This window comes from Hemiscyllium ocellatum, chromosome 9 (genome assembly GCF_020745735.1).
Source record: "Hemiscyllium ocellatum isolate sHemOce1 chromosome 9, sHemOce1.pat.X.cur, whole genome shotgun sequence".
Classification (NCBI taxonomy): domain Eukaryota; kingdom Metazoa; phylum Chordata; class Chondrichthyes; order Orectolobiformes; family Hemiscylliidae; genus Hemiscyllium; species Hemiscyllium ocellatum.
The window spans coordinates 57,968,116-57,983,698 of NC_083409.1; the positions used below are offsets into that span (position 1 = coordinate 57,968,116).

General features: G+C 39.6%; 1 protein-coding gene across 1 annotated transcript in view; it reads left to right on the forward strand.

The window, feature by feature from the left end:
- lepr (leptin receptor) overlaps positions 1 to 15,583 on the forward strand; it is a 112,221-nt gene that overhangs the window by 94,066 nt on the left and 2,572 nt on the right. The window contains exons 17-18 of the mRNA XM_060829572.1: positions 2,129 to 2,234; positions 14,067 to 14,142. Of these exons, the coding sequence (XP_060685555.1) occupies positions 2,129 to 2,234; positions 14,067 to 14,142 (182 nt within the window). The remainder of the gene's footprint in view (positions 1 to 2,128; positions 2,235 to 14,066; positions 14,143 to 15,583) is intronic.

The window sequence follows — 15,583 nt, forward strand, 5'->3', positions numbered from 1 at the left end:
AGCTGTGAATCTATAATTAAATGTAGATCAGACCAGGTAAGGGTGGCAGTTGCTTTCCCTAAAGGATATTTGTGAACCAGATGGATTTCTCCAACAATCAGCATCAGTTTCATAGTCATCAATTGACCCTTAATTACAGATTTTCATTGAATTCAAATTCCACCATCTATTATAGGGGGATTCAAACCCAGGTCCACAGAACATTATCTGGTCTCTGGATTAGCGGTCCAGTGATAATAGCACTCGACCATCACCTCTCCTGACCCTGAATGGACTCGATTAATGGATGTGGAACGGATGTTTCCTCTTGTGGAAGAATCTAGAATTAGGGATCTTGTTTTTAAAATAAGTGGTTTCTTATTTAAGACAGAGATGAGGAAAAAAATTCTCCAAGGTTTGTGATTCTCTTCTCAGAAGGGAATATATATTTTTTATATTTAATATTGTAAATCAACTCTTGCATTTGAAAGAGATGGACGTTTATTGGGAATATGTAAAAATGTTAAGTTGATCAACCATGACCTTACTGAATGATACAGCAGGCTCAAAGGGCCATGTGTCCTACTCCACTTCCTTGGTTGTAATGAAACGGTATGGTTTGGGGGGGGCAGTGCCTGTGAATTTAGATCAGATGCAAGATGTTTAAAGAGAAGAGGAGGGGATTAAAATCAAAAGAGATAGGCCAAGTTTGAGTTGGAATGGAGCTCTCTGATACAAAAGAAAGAGACAATTTTCGCATTTATCATTTCAGTCATCCTGACCATCAATATAAGAAAGAACATTCATTTATATAGTGCCACTGATGGTCCTTACAATATGCTAAAATACTTCACTATAACTTGAAATAGAAGCACTAATGCCTGACTTTGGAATTACTTAGTATTGACACCTGAATAACAACCTTTCACCATACAGTAAAGTTTCAGCAGTATGTGACAAGTTTTCAAAAATTTCATATAAGCCATGGAACATAACTAAGAAAGTATAAAGCTTAAACACTCTACAAATGTTGCTAAAGGTCCTAAGTTCCAGCGTTGGATGTGCTCATGTGTATTTTATATAATATTTAAATTAGATGGAACAAGAGTTAGCAAAAGCCTAGAGATACTAAGTTTGGACCAGATTGTACATCAATATATTGCAACATTGTAACTATAGTGATATGATTCATTCAATGGTATTATATTCCTCTATGTGACGAATCCTATGATACTATGCACCTCATGACTCATGAGTTGCTATTGTACATTTTTGTACTGTGTTGCTGATTGTTTTTAACGCCTTATGCATATTAAAGTGTATGTCACCATAATGCATTCAAATCATGCAATGGGTAGTTTATAAAAAGAGCACACAACAATTTTCTTCCTGAATCCACTGACATATGCTGAGTGCCACAGATCCCAGGAACATTCTTTTACCTCACCTAATAAACTAACCTTCATTTGTGAGATTGACAGTAATTGTGAGCAGGTTTTTTAAACTGTGAGAAATGCCACAGTACAATTTGATCTTGACCTCATTGTCATCCAAACACACATCCAAAAAAGAGGGGAAGGAACAAGATTTCCATATGATACAGATACGAGTTCCTCACCTGTCTTTATCCTGTAGCTGTAGATGTCGATGGAAGCACTCCCATTCCCTCTCAGTAATCAGCTACCTTAGCACAAGCCATAGATTGAGCCAGAAACCATAGCACAGGGGTTAATACTATAATTTTGCATCAAATTAAGGTGGCTCAGTGGCTAGCACTGCTGTCTCACAGTGCCAGGGACCTGGGTTCGATTCCCACCTCAGGCAACTGTCTGTGGAGTTTGCACATTCTCCCTGTGTCTGTGTAGGTTTCCTCCCCAATCCAAAGACGTGCAGGTTAGGTTAATTGGCCATGCTAAGTTACCAATAGTGTTAGGTGCATTAGTCAGTGGTAAATATAGGGTAGGGTGGGATACTCTTTGGAGGGTTGGAGTGGATTTATTGGGCCAAAGGGCTTTTTTCCAATACGTAGATAGTCTAATCCAAATGTTTTTACTTAACCACAATCTGCCATTTAGTGTTCCTGAGAAACCAGCAGACTCATGTTTATTTGTGTAGTATACTGACTTTACAAATTGTATTCTTCTTTTAGGAGAGGTGGCAAAGACCAACAATGATGGATTGCAGAATGTTATCTTACCACTAGTATTTTTGTCATCGGTTTTATTGATTGGAACTTTCCTAATATCTAAGCACAGGTATGTTTTAAATTTTTGGATACAGAAATGTTAAAATTTTCAACTTCCCTTACGTATAGGCTGAAATTGTTGCTTTTCTGATATTGATTTTAAGAGAAGTTCAAAGACTACTCTCTTATTCTTCAGATTGAGATTCAGGAACAGGGTGCAACTATCACAAAGAAAAATGGATTTTGAAACTTATTTGAAGTCTTGGAGTAGTCAAATGGATTTTTCAAAGTTCTGACTCAAGAATCAGTCAGGCTTTGCATATATGTTGTAAGATGTCTGACAGTATCACTGTTCTGTATTTTAAATTTCACGATTTTATGACAATCACAACAGAAGGGAATGCAACATTTCAAGGAGTTGACTTATTACCACCTTCTTAGAGCAGGAGTTCTCCAAATATTGCTCAAGTCCAGCCACAAATAATAAACATAATATATGGGAAAGCAAAAACGTAAAACTTACCACATAACTATATTTATTAATAGTTTGTATTTTTACTGTAGCCAATTTGTTTAGTGATTACTAGAAATATAAGAACTGCATACTCAATACTCTTGTCTGAATTTTATATAAATTTTTACCTTTGGCTAGCAAAAAGATATTGATGTCAGACCTAAAACTATTAGTTGAGTTAATATAAATCAACTATTTTTTGTGTGTGCGAGAGTGAGTTTCATAATGATACTATCGTTTGTCTGAAGAGATTTGTCCTAACTTTTTTTTTCGTAATGGACTATCTCTGACTTTAAGCTTAGGTCTGATTGTGCTAGAACCCACCAAGAGTAGAAAAAATTTCTCCTGATTTTAAATTTTCAATGTACATTGCTTCTATTCCTTTTAAAATCCTTATAACTTCAATAAATGCATCCCTTAAAATTTCGTATTCTAGGGAACACAAGTCTAGTTTAAGCAGTCCCTTCTCATAAATTAGTCTATGGTGCCTTGATAGTATTCTTGTTAATTCGATGGCCAACATATCCTTTATATTGTAGTGTCCAGAACTGTCCAGAACACTTAAAAAGTGGCATAACAAGGGGCATTATTTGGCTGTTGCTAAACCTCCCTTTCTACTATAAGGTTAAATCACCATGGATCTACTCTTACATTAGAGAGAGATAACGGGGGAAAAATTTAAAAGGGACTGAAGGGGCAACGTTTTCTCGCAGAGGGTGGTATGTGTATGGAATGAACTGCCAGAGGAAGCGATGGAGGCTGGTACAATTACAACATTTAAAAGGCATCTGGATGGGTATACAAATAGGAAGGGTTGACAGGGTTTTGGGTCAAGGGTGTGGTGCTGGAAAAGTACAACAGGTCAGGGAGCATCTGAGGAGCAGGAGAAGCGACGTTTTGGGCAAGAGATGATGAAGGGCTCTTGCCCAAAACTTTGATTCTCCTGCTCCTCGGATGCTGCCTGACCTGTGCTTTTCCAGAACCTTTCTTTCGACTCTGATCTCCAGCATCTGCAGACCTCACTTTCTCTTAAAGGGATATGGGCCAAATGCTGGCAAATGGGACTCGATTAGTTCTGGATATCTGGTCGGCATGGACAAGTTGTTTCCGTGTTGTACATCTCTATGACTGGGTGGTGGTGGTGGTTTAACCTGAGGGGCACCATGCCTCAGGCAAGAGGTGAGGTTGAAGAGGAGAGTCTTTCATGCTAAGCTTAGCCAGTGTGGGAATTGAACACCATGGCACCACTCTGCATTGCACACAGTCATCCAAGCTAGCCACCATACTGAACGCACCCAGCCCTCCTCCTACCTTCCCATATATGAATAGCACTCCAAATAAAGAGTGATTTACATATAATACTTGTATTAGTAATAATAAAATCTGAACAAAATAATAAATATATAGCTGCACCATGTTGTCTGCCCTACAGCATTCCATGGCATGTATTTAAATATTTTAATGGTGTATTGCTTATTGAAATGAAAGTGGTCATTAAAGCAATTTATGATTCCTATTTTCATGGAGAAGTCAGAGTACTTGTTATATTCCTCACATCATTTAAGCTATTCTCATCACTAATGGTTTGTTTTCTGCTGACAGTAAGGCAGTAAGAACAAAGTGTCTTGCTCTTACAGGTTGTTTTGATTTAAACAATATGATGGCATTGGATTGTTTGATTGAGGTCTGTTTCCATGCTGTACATCTCTATGACTCTATGACTCTTGAGTTTTTGTACAACATCATATTTTGTCTTTATATTATCAGTTGTTGTCGCTTGCAGGTATTAGCTTTGGACCTTCATTTTAAGTTCTCATGTGGAACAGAGGCAGAAATAGTTATTTTACATGATTTTTAGAACATCTAAGTTATTACATTGTTTTAATATTAGCAGCAATATTTCAGCTATTGGAATAGCTGAATCAAGTGCTATTTTTGGTTTTCCACTCTTGAGTTGTTACAAATTGTCAAAACTCTGTGTTTGCTGATCCTTTGCTCTGACTGCTGCATTTCTTTCCTTCGACACCAGGTTATAGTCCAACAGGTTTAATTGGAAGCACACTAGCTTTCGGAGAGGTGCTCCTTCATCAGGTGATAGTGGAGGAGGTGATGAAGGAGCATCGCTCCAAAAGCTAGTGTGCTTCCAATTAAACCAGTTGGACTATAACCTGGTGTTGCGTGATTTTTAACTTTGTACACCCCAGTCAAACACCAGCATCTCCAAATCATGACTTACTTTCTTTCTTTCTGTGGTGTCCAAGACACATTTTCAACAATAAAAGGGAAAAGCTATGATAGAATTGAGGTTGGGAGAAGTTATATGACAAAGATGTCTTGGAACAAAAGGTAAAGGGAGGAAAGTGATGATTATATTAAAGAGGCAAAGCCTTAGTCATAGTGTGAATATCAAAATAGAAAATAACTCTGTCAGAAAGCAAAAAATATGAAAGTTAAGATTCACTATATAAAACAAAAGCAAAATGAGAAGGGGCAGCTGAATTTTTATCCTTTTTTTTGGCAGTGATATTTCATGGGAGATTCATGCCCATGGATTTCAATGCATTTTCTTGTACAATCTTCTGCTCTTCATCTCATTAAGTATCCAGCTAGCCTCTATAGTTCCCATCCTGTGGAATTGCATGGCAGGAGAAAGGGAAGTGCTTGCCATTGACAAGCATTTGCCATATTCATGCGATTGGCACCGTATTTAAAACCAGCTGTTCAGCTTTGCAGATGCTACAAGTCTGGAATTGCCTTTTGCATTATAGACTTGCACAGTTATCCCCATGGAAATAGCTCAGACAAGCAAGTTATCTCCTCAGTTCACCCACAGGAACTTGGAGTTACTGATGAATGAGATGTTGGAAAGGAGGGCAGTGTATTTACCTGCTGACTGGCAACGGAGACCCTGCCACTCGAGCATGCTCAGGTTAGTGCAGTGCCTTGGTTGGATTGCAACACATAGCAATACAGGAAGAAGATTATTGATCTTCTGCAGTCTGCAAAGGGAAGTGTCGTCATTTCCTCTTTCCTATCTCACATTCACAGGTTCATCACTCACTTTAACTCTTGTCACTGCACAAACCTCTCACCAACAAAGGTCATAGACTACAGCTGTCACTACTGCACGCATTATGTCGACTTGACAGCTTTCACCCACCTTATTCTCACAAACTGCTCAACTGTCCTGTCCTGTGTGCTTCCTGCTCACTTACTGGGGACATCTCAACACCTCTGCTGCTCATCTATCACCTCTCTCACCCATTTTCATTATGCTCAATTCCTCCTTTTGGCTAATTGCAGAAGGAAGTGTCTCACAGCTGGACTGAGAGAATATAAAGAGTGTAACCACTCACAGGCAAACAACCCAGTGAACATCATTATGCTGTGCCTTGCTGCACTGTGCTCCTGTTACCGCCCACGCTAACTCATTGTTAACCTGCACAAGCTTTCATCTCAAACAGCTAGCTCCCTCTCTTTACTGATGCAGCCACTAGCGACACTCAGTGAAACACCATCCCACAAAGGCCAGTGCCAGAAACTCTCAGCTCCACTTCCTCCTGTGAGGAGGATGCACTCAAGCTTCTGAGGAAATACTGACATGACTTTTATCTACAACCTTCCAAAAACTCAGAGACTTTCATCTTGGTATGTTCTCGGTCCAGATTAGATTCAGGAGTGTAATTTGCTGAGCAGCAGCCAGTTGAGGAAGCAACACAGCCAGTCTCTGGCACTAAGAGACCGAAGAGCAGGCACATGTTCAGTCCCATGCAGAAGACGATCCCACGGTCTTTACCTTAAATGATTTCATAAAAATGTGCAATCTGACACAAGAACAGCAGGCACATATGTCAGAGACAGTCAGTAATCTGGATTAAAGGATGGACATGTCTCCAACATTATCATACAGTGTTGGCTGTCCTGTGCATGTGTCTGGCTGTCTCCATAAACTGGTTGGCATCCACTATGGAGACTCAGGACCAGTGCTGTAAGTAACTGCACATAGATTTGCACTTGATCAGTGTAGCTATAGGTGTTCAGCATTAGAGGCAAGGTAAGAGGGGACTGAGGGAACTTGACCTCATTCCACATACCCCATCTACCTAGGAAGAACTTGGAGACTCCAAGCCCTCCAGGCCAACTATAGAACAGTTGTGGATGTCAAGACTGACTTAGACGAAATGGGAGGATAAGGAAGAAAAAGACTTACTGAGGTAACATTGCTGGCACATGTGACACATCATGGCAAAGTTCTTGCACTTTTGTAAATGTTTCTGTACTTGCATGCTTAAAGTACCTGTACCAGTGTCTTTGTCCTTGATGGACCTGGTAAAGTTGCAATCATTTGAGATAAGAGGATCTTCTTCAGACATTCCAAGAATGAAAGGAATGGCCAAGTATTGATAATTTCAGATAAGCAACATCAACAAGGATTCTGTGAAGATGTCATCAGCTATATTTGGAAAGAGGGGTCATTGTCTCCCACTATCTATACAGTTCGAGGAGATGGGAACCTGAGGGCTTTGGTATAGATCCATCATGGCAGCTCCCAGAATATTTAGTGCAGATTTTCAAAATCTGTCATTGTTGCCCCAAAGAAGTGGAATTTTTCGGTTGATGAACTCTGCAGATTGATGCCAAGATGCTCTCAAAGCAATGTGGCCACAGTCTATAGTATTCCATACCTGAGGGAAGCTAGCAATGGTTGCAAACCACACTGTTCATTCATTGTTACCCTTGCATAGGGTAATAATTTAAACAGCTGTGATCTGGAAAAAAAGTGCACCCTTGGCACTTTAGGCGCATCTGTGGGTCAAAGATTGAGACATGCTACACAGGCCCCCAGATGCTTCTTGAAATAAGCCACAAAAGTTAATGTGCCTGTTACCTTTTTCTCTCTTTGGTAGTAGCAATGTGATATAACTGAGTATCTCAGTAGGCCATTACAAAGGGCATTAAAGAGCTAACTACTTTGCTGTGGTTCTGGAGTGATGAATTATATGTGTTGATCAGTGGCAAGTGAAATACATACCACACAAATGCCAGGCAACCACCATCTCCAGTGAGAGAATCTAACTATTAGCCTTTGACATTCAATTGCATTATCATCGCTGCACCCCATTCCATCAACATTTTTTTTTTATTTTCTCATTCACGGGAGGTAGACATCGCTGCCTGGGGCAGCATTAATTGTCCATCTCTAATCATCCAGAGAGCAGTTAAGAGTCATGATGCTGTTGATCTGGAGTTACATTTAGGCCAGACCAGGTAAAGATGACAGTTTCCTTCCCTAAAGGACATTAGTGAAGCAGATGGGTTTTCTGACAGTTGACAATGGCTTCATGGTCATGATTAGACTCCACATTCTAGATTTCCACTGTCTGATATGGAACATTACCTGGGTCTCTAGATTAAAAGTCTAGTGATGATACCACTAGGCCATCACCTCTCCTGGGAGATATAATTGACCAGAAAACTGAACTGAACCAGCCATATACATTCTATGGCTATAAAAGTAAGTCAGAGGCTAGGAATCCTGCAGCTTCCCTCTGTCTCCTTAATGCCTATCCACCAACTCCGAGGCACAAGTCAGGAATGAGGTCACTTATCTGGATGGTTGCAGTGCCAACATACAAGCTTGATAGGATAAAGTGACTTGCTTGCTTGGCATCCCATCTAGCACCTTCAATAATCACTGTCATCAGCACTAAAACACAGTGGCAACAACATATACTGTCCACATATATACTGCAGTAACTCACCAATTCTGCTTCAGTAGCATCTGACAAATCAGCAATGTCTACCTAGTAGAAAGAGAAGGGTACCAGATGCATGGCACATCACGACCTGCAAGTTCCCCTCCAAGTCACACTCTATCCTGACTTGGAACTGTATTGCTCTTTTATCACTGTTTCTGAGTTAGCATTCTGGAACTCTGTCCCCAAAACATTGCAGTAGTACAAGAAGGCAGCTCAGCATCATCCTCTGCAGGCTAATTTGGGGTGGATAATGAATGCTAGCTTAGTCAGCAATGCCCACATCCCATGAATGATTCACAAAAGAACCTTATAAAATGAAAACCGGAAGAACTGTGGATGTTGTAAATCAGATACAAAAACAGAAATTGCTGGAAAAGCTCAGCCGGCCTGGAGGCACCTGTGAAGAGAAATCAGAGATAACATTTTGGGTCTGGTGACCTTTCCTCAGAATTGGAAAAACCTTGTTTGTTATTGGGATGGTATAGCACCACAATCCGTTTGAGCGCAAATCCTGTTTCAGCAGATATCTCAATTCAATGATGATGGCTGGAACATCTCTAAGCTCTTCCTGAGTGATGTTTCTGAACACTGTAGAAAATGACCATAATGTCTGCAGATCAAGGAACTCCTCATTTTCCTTGGTGGATCTTCACTGGAGGCTGTGCAACAACATTAGAAAGTTGCTTTTTTGGACAAAGTTGTAATTGCTATCTCTTTTCCAAACCATCTTTGCACATCGACCAATATAGCAATGTCCATGTCAGAAGTGTGAGCCCAGTAATCTGTGGGGCTAGGAGGAGACAACTTCAGTAGCAACACTCCTGAATCATCAAGTCAATTACAATGGAGCCTCAGTTTATGAGCTTACGCAGTGTGCCAGAAAGGCTTCAGGAGGAGACAAATGTCATACCTTGATAAGGAACTCTGAGTTATGCAATCTTGTCGAGATGTGTGTTGCAGTGTTTCTGCCGCACTGGGGAGTGAAGTTCTGTCACTATTCAATCATGATATCCCTCCCCTTTGATCTTCATGGACCATATTCTTGAATTCCTACAGTTTAGTGTGGCGACGTGGTGGCTCTGAAGTGTTATTTTCCAGTTTTAGCTCTGAACTGTGCTTCATAAATGTCAAGGCTAGGTGACAAGTTTAAGGTAGCGCCTAATTAGGTTTGCTTAGCTGACATGACGAGAAAGCAATGAGTGTACACAATGAAATTATCAGGAATTCTTGGGGTCATAATTTGTAATGTTCAAAGACAGGTAATGATATGCCAATGGAATACAATTTCATGTCAGATGTGTGGTATTATTGAATCAGTGGAAGCATGACTAACCAGTTCAAACCGATTTATTACACTCCCAAAGAGAAAATACTGTGGCAATGATTTTTGTATTGCTGCTGTGCACTTAACTTTGGATTGAAGACCGGAAAGTATCATCTTTAAATTCTTTCCAGTGACTTGCAGACTCCATCTGAAATGTAGAATGTTCCCTTTTGTGTTGCTGTCCCTGTTTCTCCGGTGATCTCTCAGCTTCCCTCTGTTTCTACTAGCATGCAAAATCGATCACCATACCCACTGGTTTTGTGAATTGCCATGCACTTATTAGTCATATACTCTTCTCATGTAGAGGATGAAATGATTGTCATTTATGAAACCCTCCATCAGCTGGGGCTTCCCATTTCCTCCTATGGTCTATGAGATCCAACACCTCTGTCTTGACTGTCTTTTACTGTAATAACCCAGCAATCCAGAGCAATGAACACAATACCGAGGTATGAGTTTCTCACTTTCTCTTGGATTTCACAGACTGACCCTGACTATTAATGCCCAAAGTCAGAGGGCTGATGCTGGCCTAATGGCCTAATGCTAGAAAATGGATCTGGTTCAGATATAGTGTATTTTTGGCAGTACTTTCCTGACTGAGCATAGCCAAACCACTGGGCTGATGTCTCCACAACTTGCTGCTTGTCTACCTGTAATTCCTGGAGAGAAATCAGAGTCAACATTTCAGGTTTACTGACCTTCTCTAGAACTGGACCCGACATGTTCACTCTGATTTCTCCCCACAGGTGCTGCCAGATGTGCTGAGATTTTCCAGCAATTTCTGTTTTTGTTTCTGATTTCCAACATCCACAGTTCTTTTAGTTTTCTTTTTTACCTGTTATCCCTGGACTGATTGCACTTGACCTGTAGGACTGAACATGGCCCTGTATCCGGACTGCAAAGATATGAGTCCCCAAACTCTCGTACATCCAATTCCTTACTAACCATGGCTAATGTCTGGATTGGAATCAGGGTAGGCCCTTGACTGAATATGGTGACATGGGGAAAGAAAGTAGAATTGAAGGCTGCATAGAAATGAGTTAAGTTGGGCTCACAATGAGATGCAAATGCATGGAAATAAAATAGTCGCTGTTCATTAATAATATTCTGATCTCACAGTTTAAACATAATGGAAAAAAATCAGAATTTTTGATTTTGAAAGTCTGATTTATTTTCATTGTTGACATATTTTCCCACATTTCTCACCGTTGCCCTTACCATTCAAGGGAGCAGAAAATTCAGTCCAGAGTTCATGTTCTGAAATTGTTGAACTTAATGTTGAGCACAGAGTCTAAGTGCTTAATTGGAAAATGAGATGCTGTTCATTGAGTTGTTGTTGAGCTTCGTTGGAACATTGGTGCAGGCCAATGACAGAAATGTGAACATCAAAACAAAGTGGTGAATTGAAATAGGGAATGACCAGAGCCTTGAGCCATGCTTGCAGACTGAGCTGAGGTGTTCTGTAAAGGGTTACCCATTTTGAGTTTAGTCTCCCCAAAGCAGAAAAAATTATATTATAAGCAACAATACAAATACAAAGTTCAAAGAAATCCCCACGAGCTCAATGGTTCAATGAAAGATATTTGTGAGACGGGACAAAGTAAAAGGCTACATGTTACACCTCCTGCACTTGTGTGGATAGGAGTCCAGGGTAGGAGGACAAGCTGATTCAGGATTGATCACAGTTTAACAGATGGAGCAATCCCATTGGAGTGCTGTTGGGAGAGGCAAATGTGTTTGGTGGTGGCCTTATGCTAAAGGTAGTGGAAAAGGAGGAGGAAATAGTGAGGACTGCAGATGCTAGAGAGTCAGAGTCAATTAAGTGTGGAGCTGGGAAAGGTACAGCAGGTCACGCAGCATCTGAGGAGTAAGGGAGTCGACATTTCAAGCATAACCCTTCATTAGGACCTGATGAAGGGCTATGCCCAAAACATCGACTCTCTTGCTCCTCAGATGGTGCATGACCTGCTGTGCCTTTCCCAGCTCAAGAAGGAAGAGGATAATAGATTGAATGTGAAGACTGGTAAGGCGAATAGTGAGGATGGGAAGAATCCTAAATAGTTCTCCAAAGCAAGGGAAGATGAGATCCAAAGATGAGAGCTGAATACAGAAAATGGGACAGGATTTAGGACCTCCTCAGCCTCAGTGGTAGAAAGTGGAATGGGTTCATCCTTTTGTTGGTGAATAATGAACACATGTTGGAAACATTGTGGTGGGAGCTTGCTTTGTCAGAATGGATGCAGAGAAGATAAAGAAACTAGGAGAATGGAATGGAATCCTTACAGGAGGCAGAGTGAAAAGACGTGGAATTGAGTAGTCATTTGGCTTATTTTGCACATTAGTTTACAGTGTATCCTGAGAAACTAAGACAGAGTAGTCAAGGAAGGAAAGGTAAGTGATCACAAGGTTGACAGAAGGCTGTAAACTAGAAGCAAAATTAAATTTTTCAGTCCTGGCTGAAAGCTAGAAATAGGAGCATTACAGTCATCAATGTACCAGAAAAAAAGTCAGTGGAGGGGGCCTGAGTGGACCAGAACATAGATATATCTCATATCCCTGAAAATAACTAAGTGGAAAGAAGGTACTCATAGCCACAACTGTTCTTTAGAGGAAATGAGACAAATTAAAGGAGGAAGCAGATAAAGACCTGCTGAGTTTCACCAGTATTCTAAGAGAGAAACAGAGTTGACATTTCAGGTCCAAAGACTCCCTTTCAGAACTGTCCTGAAGAAGAGTCACATCAGACTTAAAACTGGTGAAACTCAGCAATCTGACACCATCTCTCCACAGTTTTACCAGCGTGTTCTGTGTTTGTTTCAAGCATCTACAGTATTTTGCTTTTATTCAAGAAATTAAAGGAGAAGGAGTTCTTCAGTGAGACAACATGTTCTGTCAGGCAGTGGAAGTAGTAACAGATTGGGACTGTATGGATCTATGTTCAAGGAAGAAGTGGAGAACGTTTAGTCTGCACGGATGTTGTTATAGATGTTTAGAAATTGGGAGTGTATAGTGAAGAGGGCCAGGAAACTGGAAATTATTAAAATGATGTTGGGAATTAGAAGATCATAGATGATGGTGGGAAGAACTGGATAAGGGGAGTAAACAAGTAAAGTCAAAATAGGAAGAAATAAACATGGCAGGAGCAAGCCAAAACAATAAATCTGCCAGGGCAGTGCTTTTTGTAGACTTTGGAATGTAGATCAAAGTAATAGTCCCTGGTCAGTGAGTTTGAATCTATTCAGAATCACACAACTGTTTCAGTGCAAGCGGAGATCATTTGGTCCACCATATCTTTTAATGAGATTACTTCTCATATTTTGAACTACAGAGAATATCGACCAAATTATTCAGCCTTTCATGAGCTAGGGAACAATCTCATGAATTGTCATTAACTACTGCCAAAAGAAGAATAACCTTCCTTAAATAAGGAGATGAAAACTTCAGATGTTATTTCAGGTTTGGTTTCGCCAATATCCTGTACAATTGTGACATCCTCATTCCTGTTCTCCTTTACAATTCCTGAATATTTGCTGTCTTGCATACTAGCTTTGCGTTCCTTGTATGAGCACAGCCAAGCTTCTCAGAATTTCAACATTTAAAAGTTGCTTTTAAAAGATATTCTGCTTTTCTGTTTTTAGGACCATCGTGAATACCTCATTATTTACTTAGCCACATCATACTCCATTTATCATCTTGTGGCCTGCGCACGTGACCTGGCCATATCTATTTGCAGCCTGTCTATGTGCTCATTATAACTTAGATTTCCACCCAAGTATTGTCAACAAAAATGTACACATTACTTATGGGTTATAACGAGGTGAGACTGCAGAACTGATCCTTGCACCTTCTGACACTCTACTATTCACAGCCTGTCACCTTGAAAATACCCCTTTGATGCCACTCTCCATTTTTTGCCCTTTCATCAGTTTTGTATGATGCTAATCTGTTAACCTAACTCAGAACTCTTGTCTTGACTACAGCATTTGTGTGGCTGTTTTACACACACCTTTTTGAAATTCAGATATATCACATCTGTTCTTTGCCTTCGATCCTACTAGCCTAATCCTTAAAAATACACTAAGTTTTTCAAACACAGTGTTCAAACATAGTTTTGTAAAACTATGTTGACTTTGTCTGATTTATACTGTGTGTGCTTACCCATTCAATTTACAAATTGAATCCGTTTTAGTTGCCAAATAAAGACAAGTTCTAGTTCATTTCATCTGCTTAGACTTTTACATGATAAGACTTAAGAATTTGTATCAGATATATGATGAATTAATAGAAAACATTTTTTGCATTCAGAATAAGACATCGTGTCTGGAAAGAGGTCCCCAATCCTAACAAATGCTCTTGGGCTCAAGAAATTGATTTTAAAAAGGTGGGTTTTTAAAAATATTTTCTATTCGTTTTGCTTATGTAAAGATATTCACTAATGGGCACACAAAACGATGAAAGAAGTTAATAGTTAGCCAAGACTATTAAAATTAAAATTAATGAAATTCTGTGAAAGATTATATGAGGAATAATAAACATTTATTGCACTGAAAATGACAGCTGACTGGGAATAAGCACATCAAAGAAATAAATATCTGATGCAGGGATGAATGTATACCTGGTGTGATTATGATGCATAATTGATTGAGGAATTAAACAGTTTAGATCTTGTTTAACCTAGATTTGGGGATCAAAACACAGCAGTCTAATCAAGGCAAATGGATTAAATAAACAGTGTAAACATTTTTTACCATTCCATATAAAGCCTCTGTCATAAAAATCTCTTAAATTGAAACATTCTTTCATACTAGAGCAATTATGCTCACAATTTGTTGATTTTAACAAATTAAAGTGAAACCAAAAATACTGTTCAGTATTTAATGAATGTTTGGTATTTGTTTTTAAAATTAGTCAGTCAGGGAATAATAATTAAATGTGTCTTTTCAATCACCAACCAATTTGATCTTCAATGAAAATGAAAGAGGGGACTGTTGGAGACAGAATCAGGAGTGTAGATTTGAGACATTTCCAGGGTCTGCAAACCCAGCTCAGGAGAAACTGTCCTGGATGTTGGACTTTCGTTTTGAGTAGCTGAGTTCTCTGGGAGTGGGACTAGAAGATCCTAGAACACAAGCAGAGCTGCAGTTCCCACTGGCAGGTTAGCAAAGTTCTGCTTTAAGACTCAGGTATTGTGTCCAAGAGTTAAAACAAAAATAAACTAATCCTCAATCCCATTTGGCCCTACATACAATCCTCATGCCCCATTGATGTCAAACTATGCTCGTCCACTCCTCCCCATAATCCCCTGTACACTCCAGGTCAACATAGTCACATCCGTGCACTCCTGAATTCCTTTATAGTCCCAATGCTAACAGTGCCAACTCATATTAGCCCATGACACCAACCACCTCCTTTTGCCCTTACCCAGTATAACAGTTATTTCAGCATCAAAGGAGACCTCATAACCCATGCTGGGATAAAATCATAACTAATTCTAAGTTTCAAATGCAGATTTTCTTTCAAGAAATCATTCATAATAAATATTTAAATGTAACATCTTTCAACTGTATAATCACTTCTAAATACAAACATTTTGTTTAACTGCAAAATCCCTTGAAAAAACAAGGTTTGGAATTCCCAGTCCCAGTTCAAAAACTTGATAACCACAACGATTTGTCAGTAAAACTGTGAAATAGCAGGTCCCAAATGTGAGAATAGAAAGTGTAAAATCAGCAGGCAGCACTAATCCAATAATAGTAACCATTACACTTATGCCAAGAAATAGAATGGAGTTTTTTTTCTAAGCGTTCAGACACACTATTTTC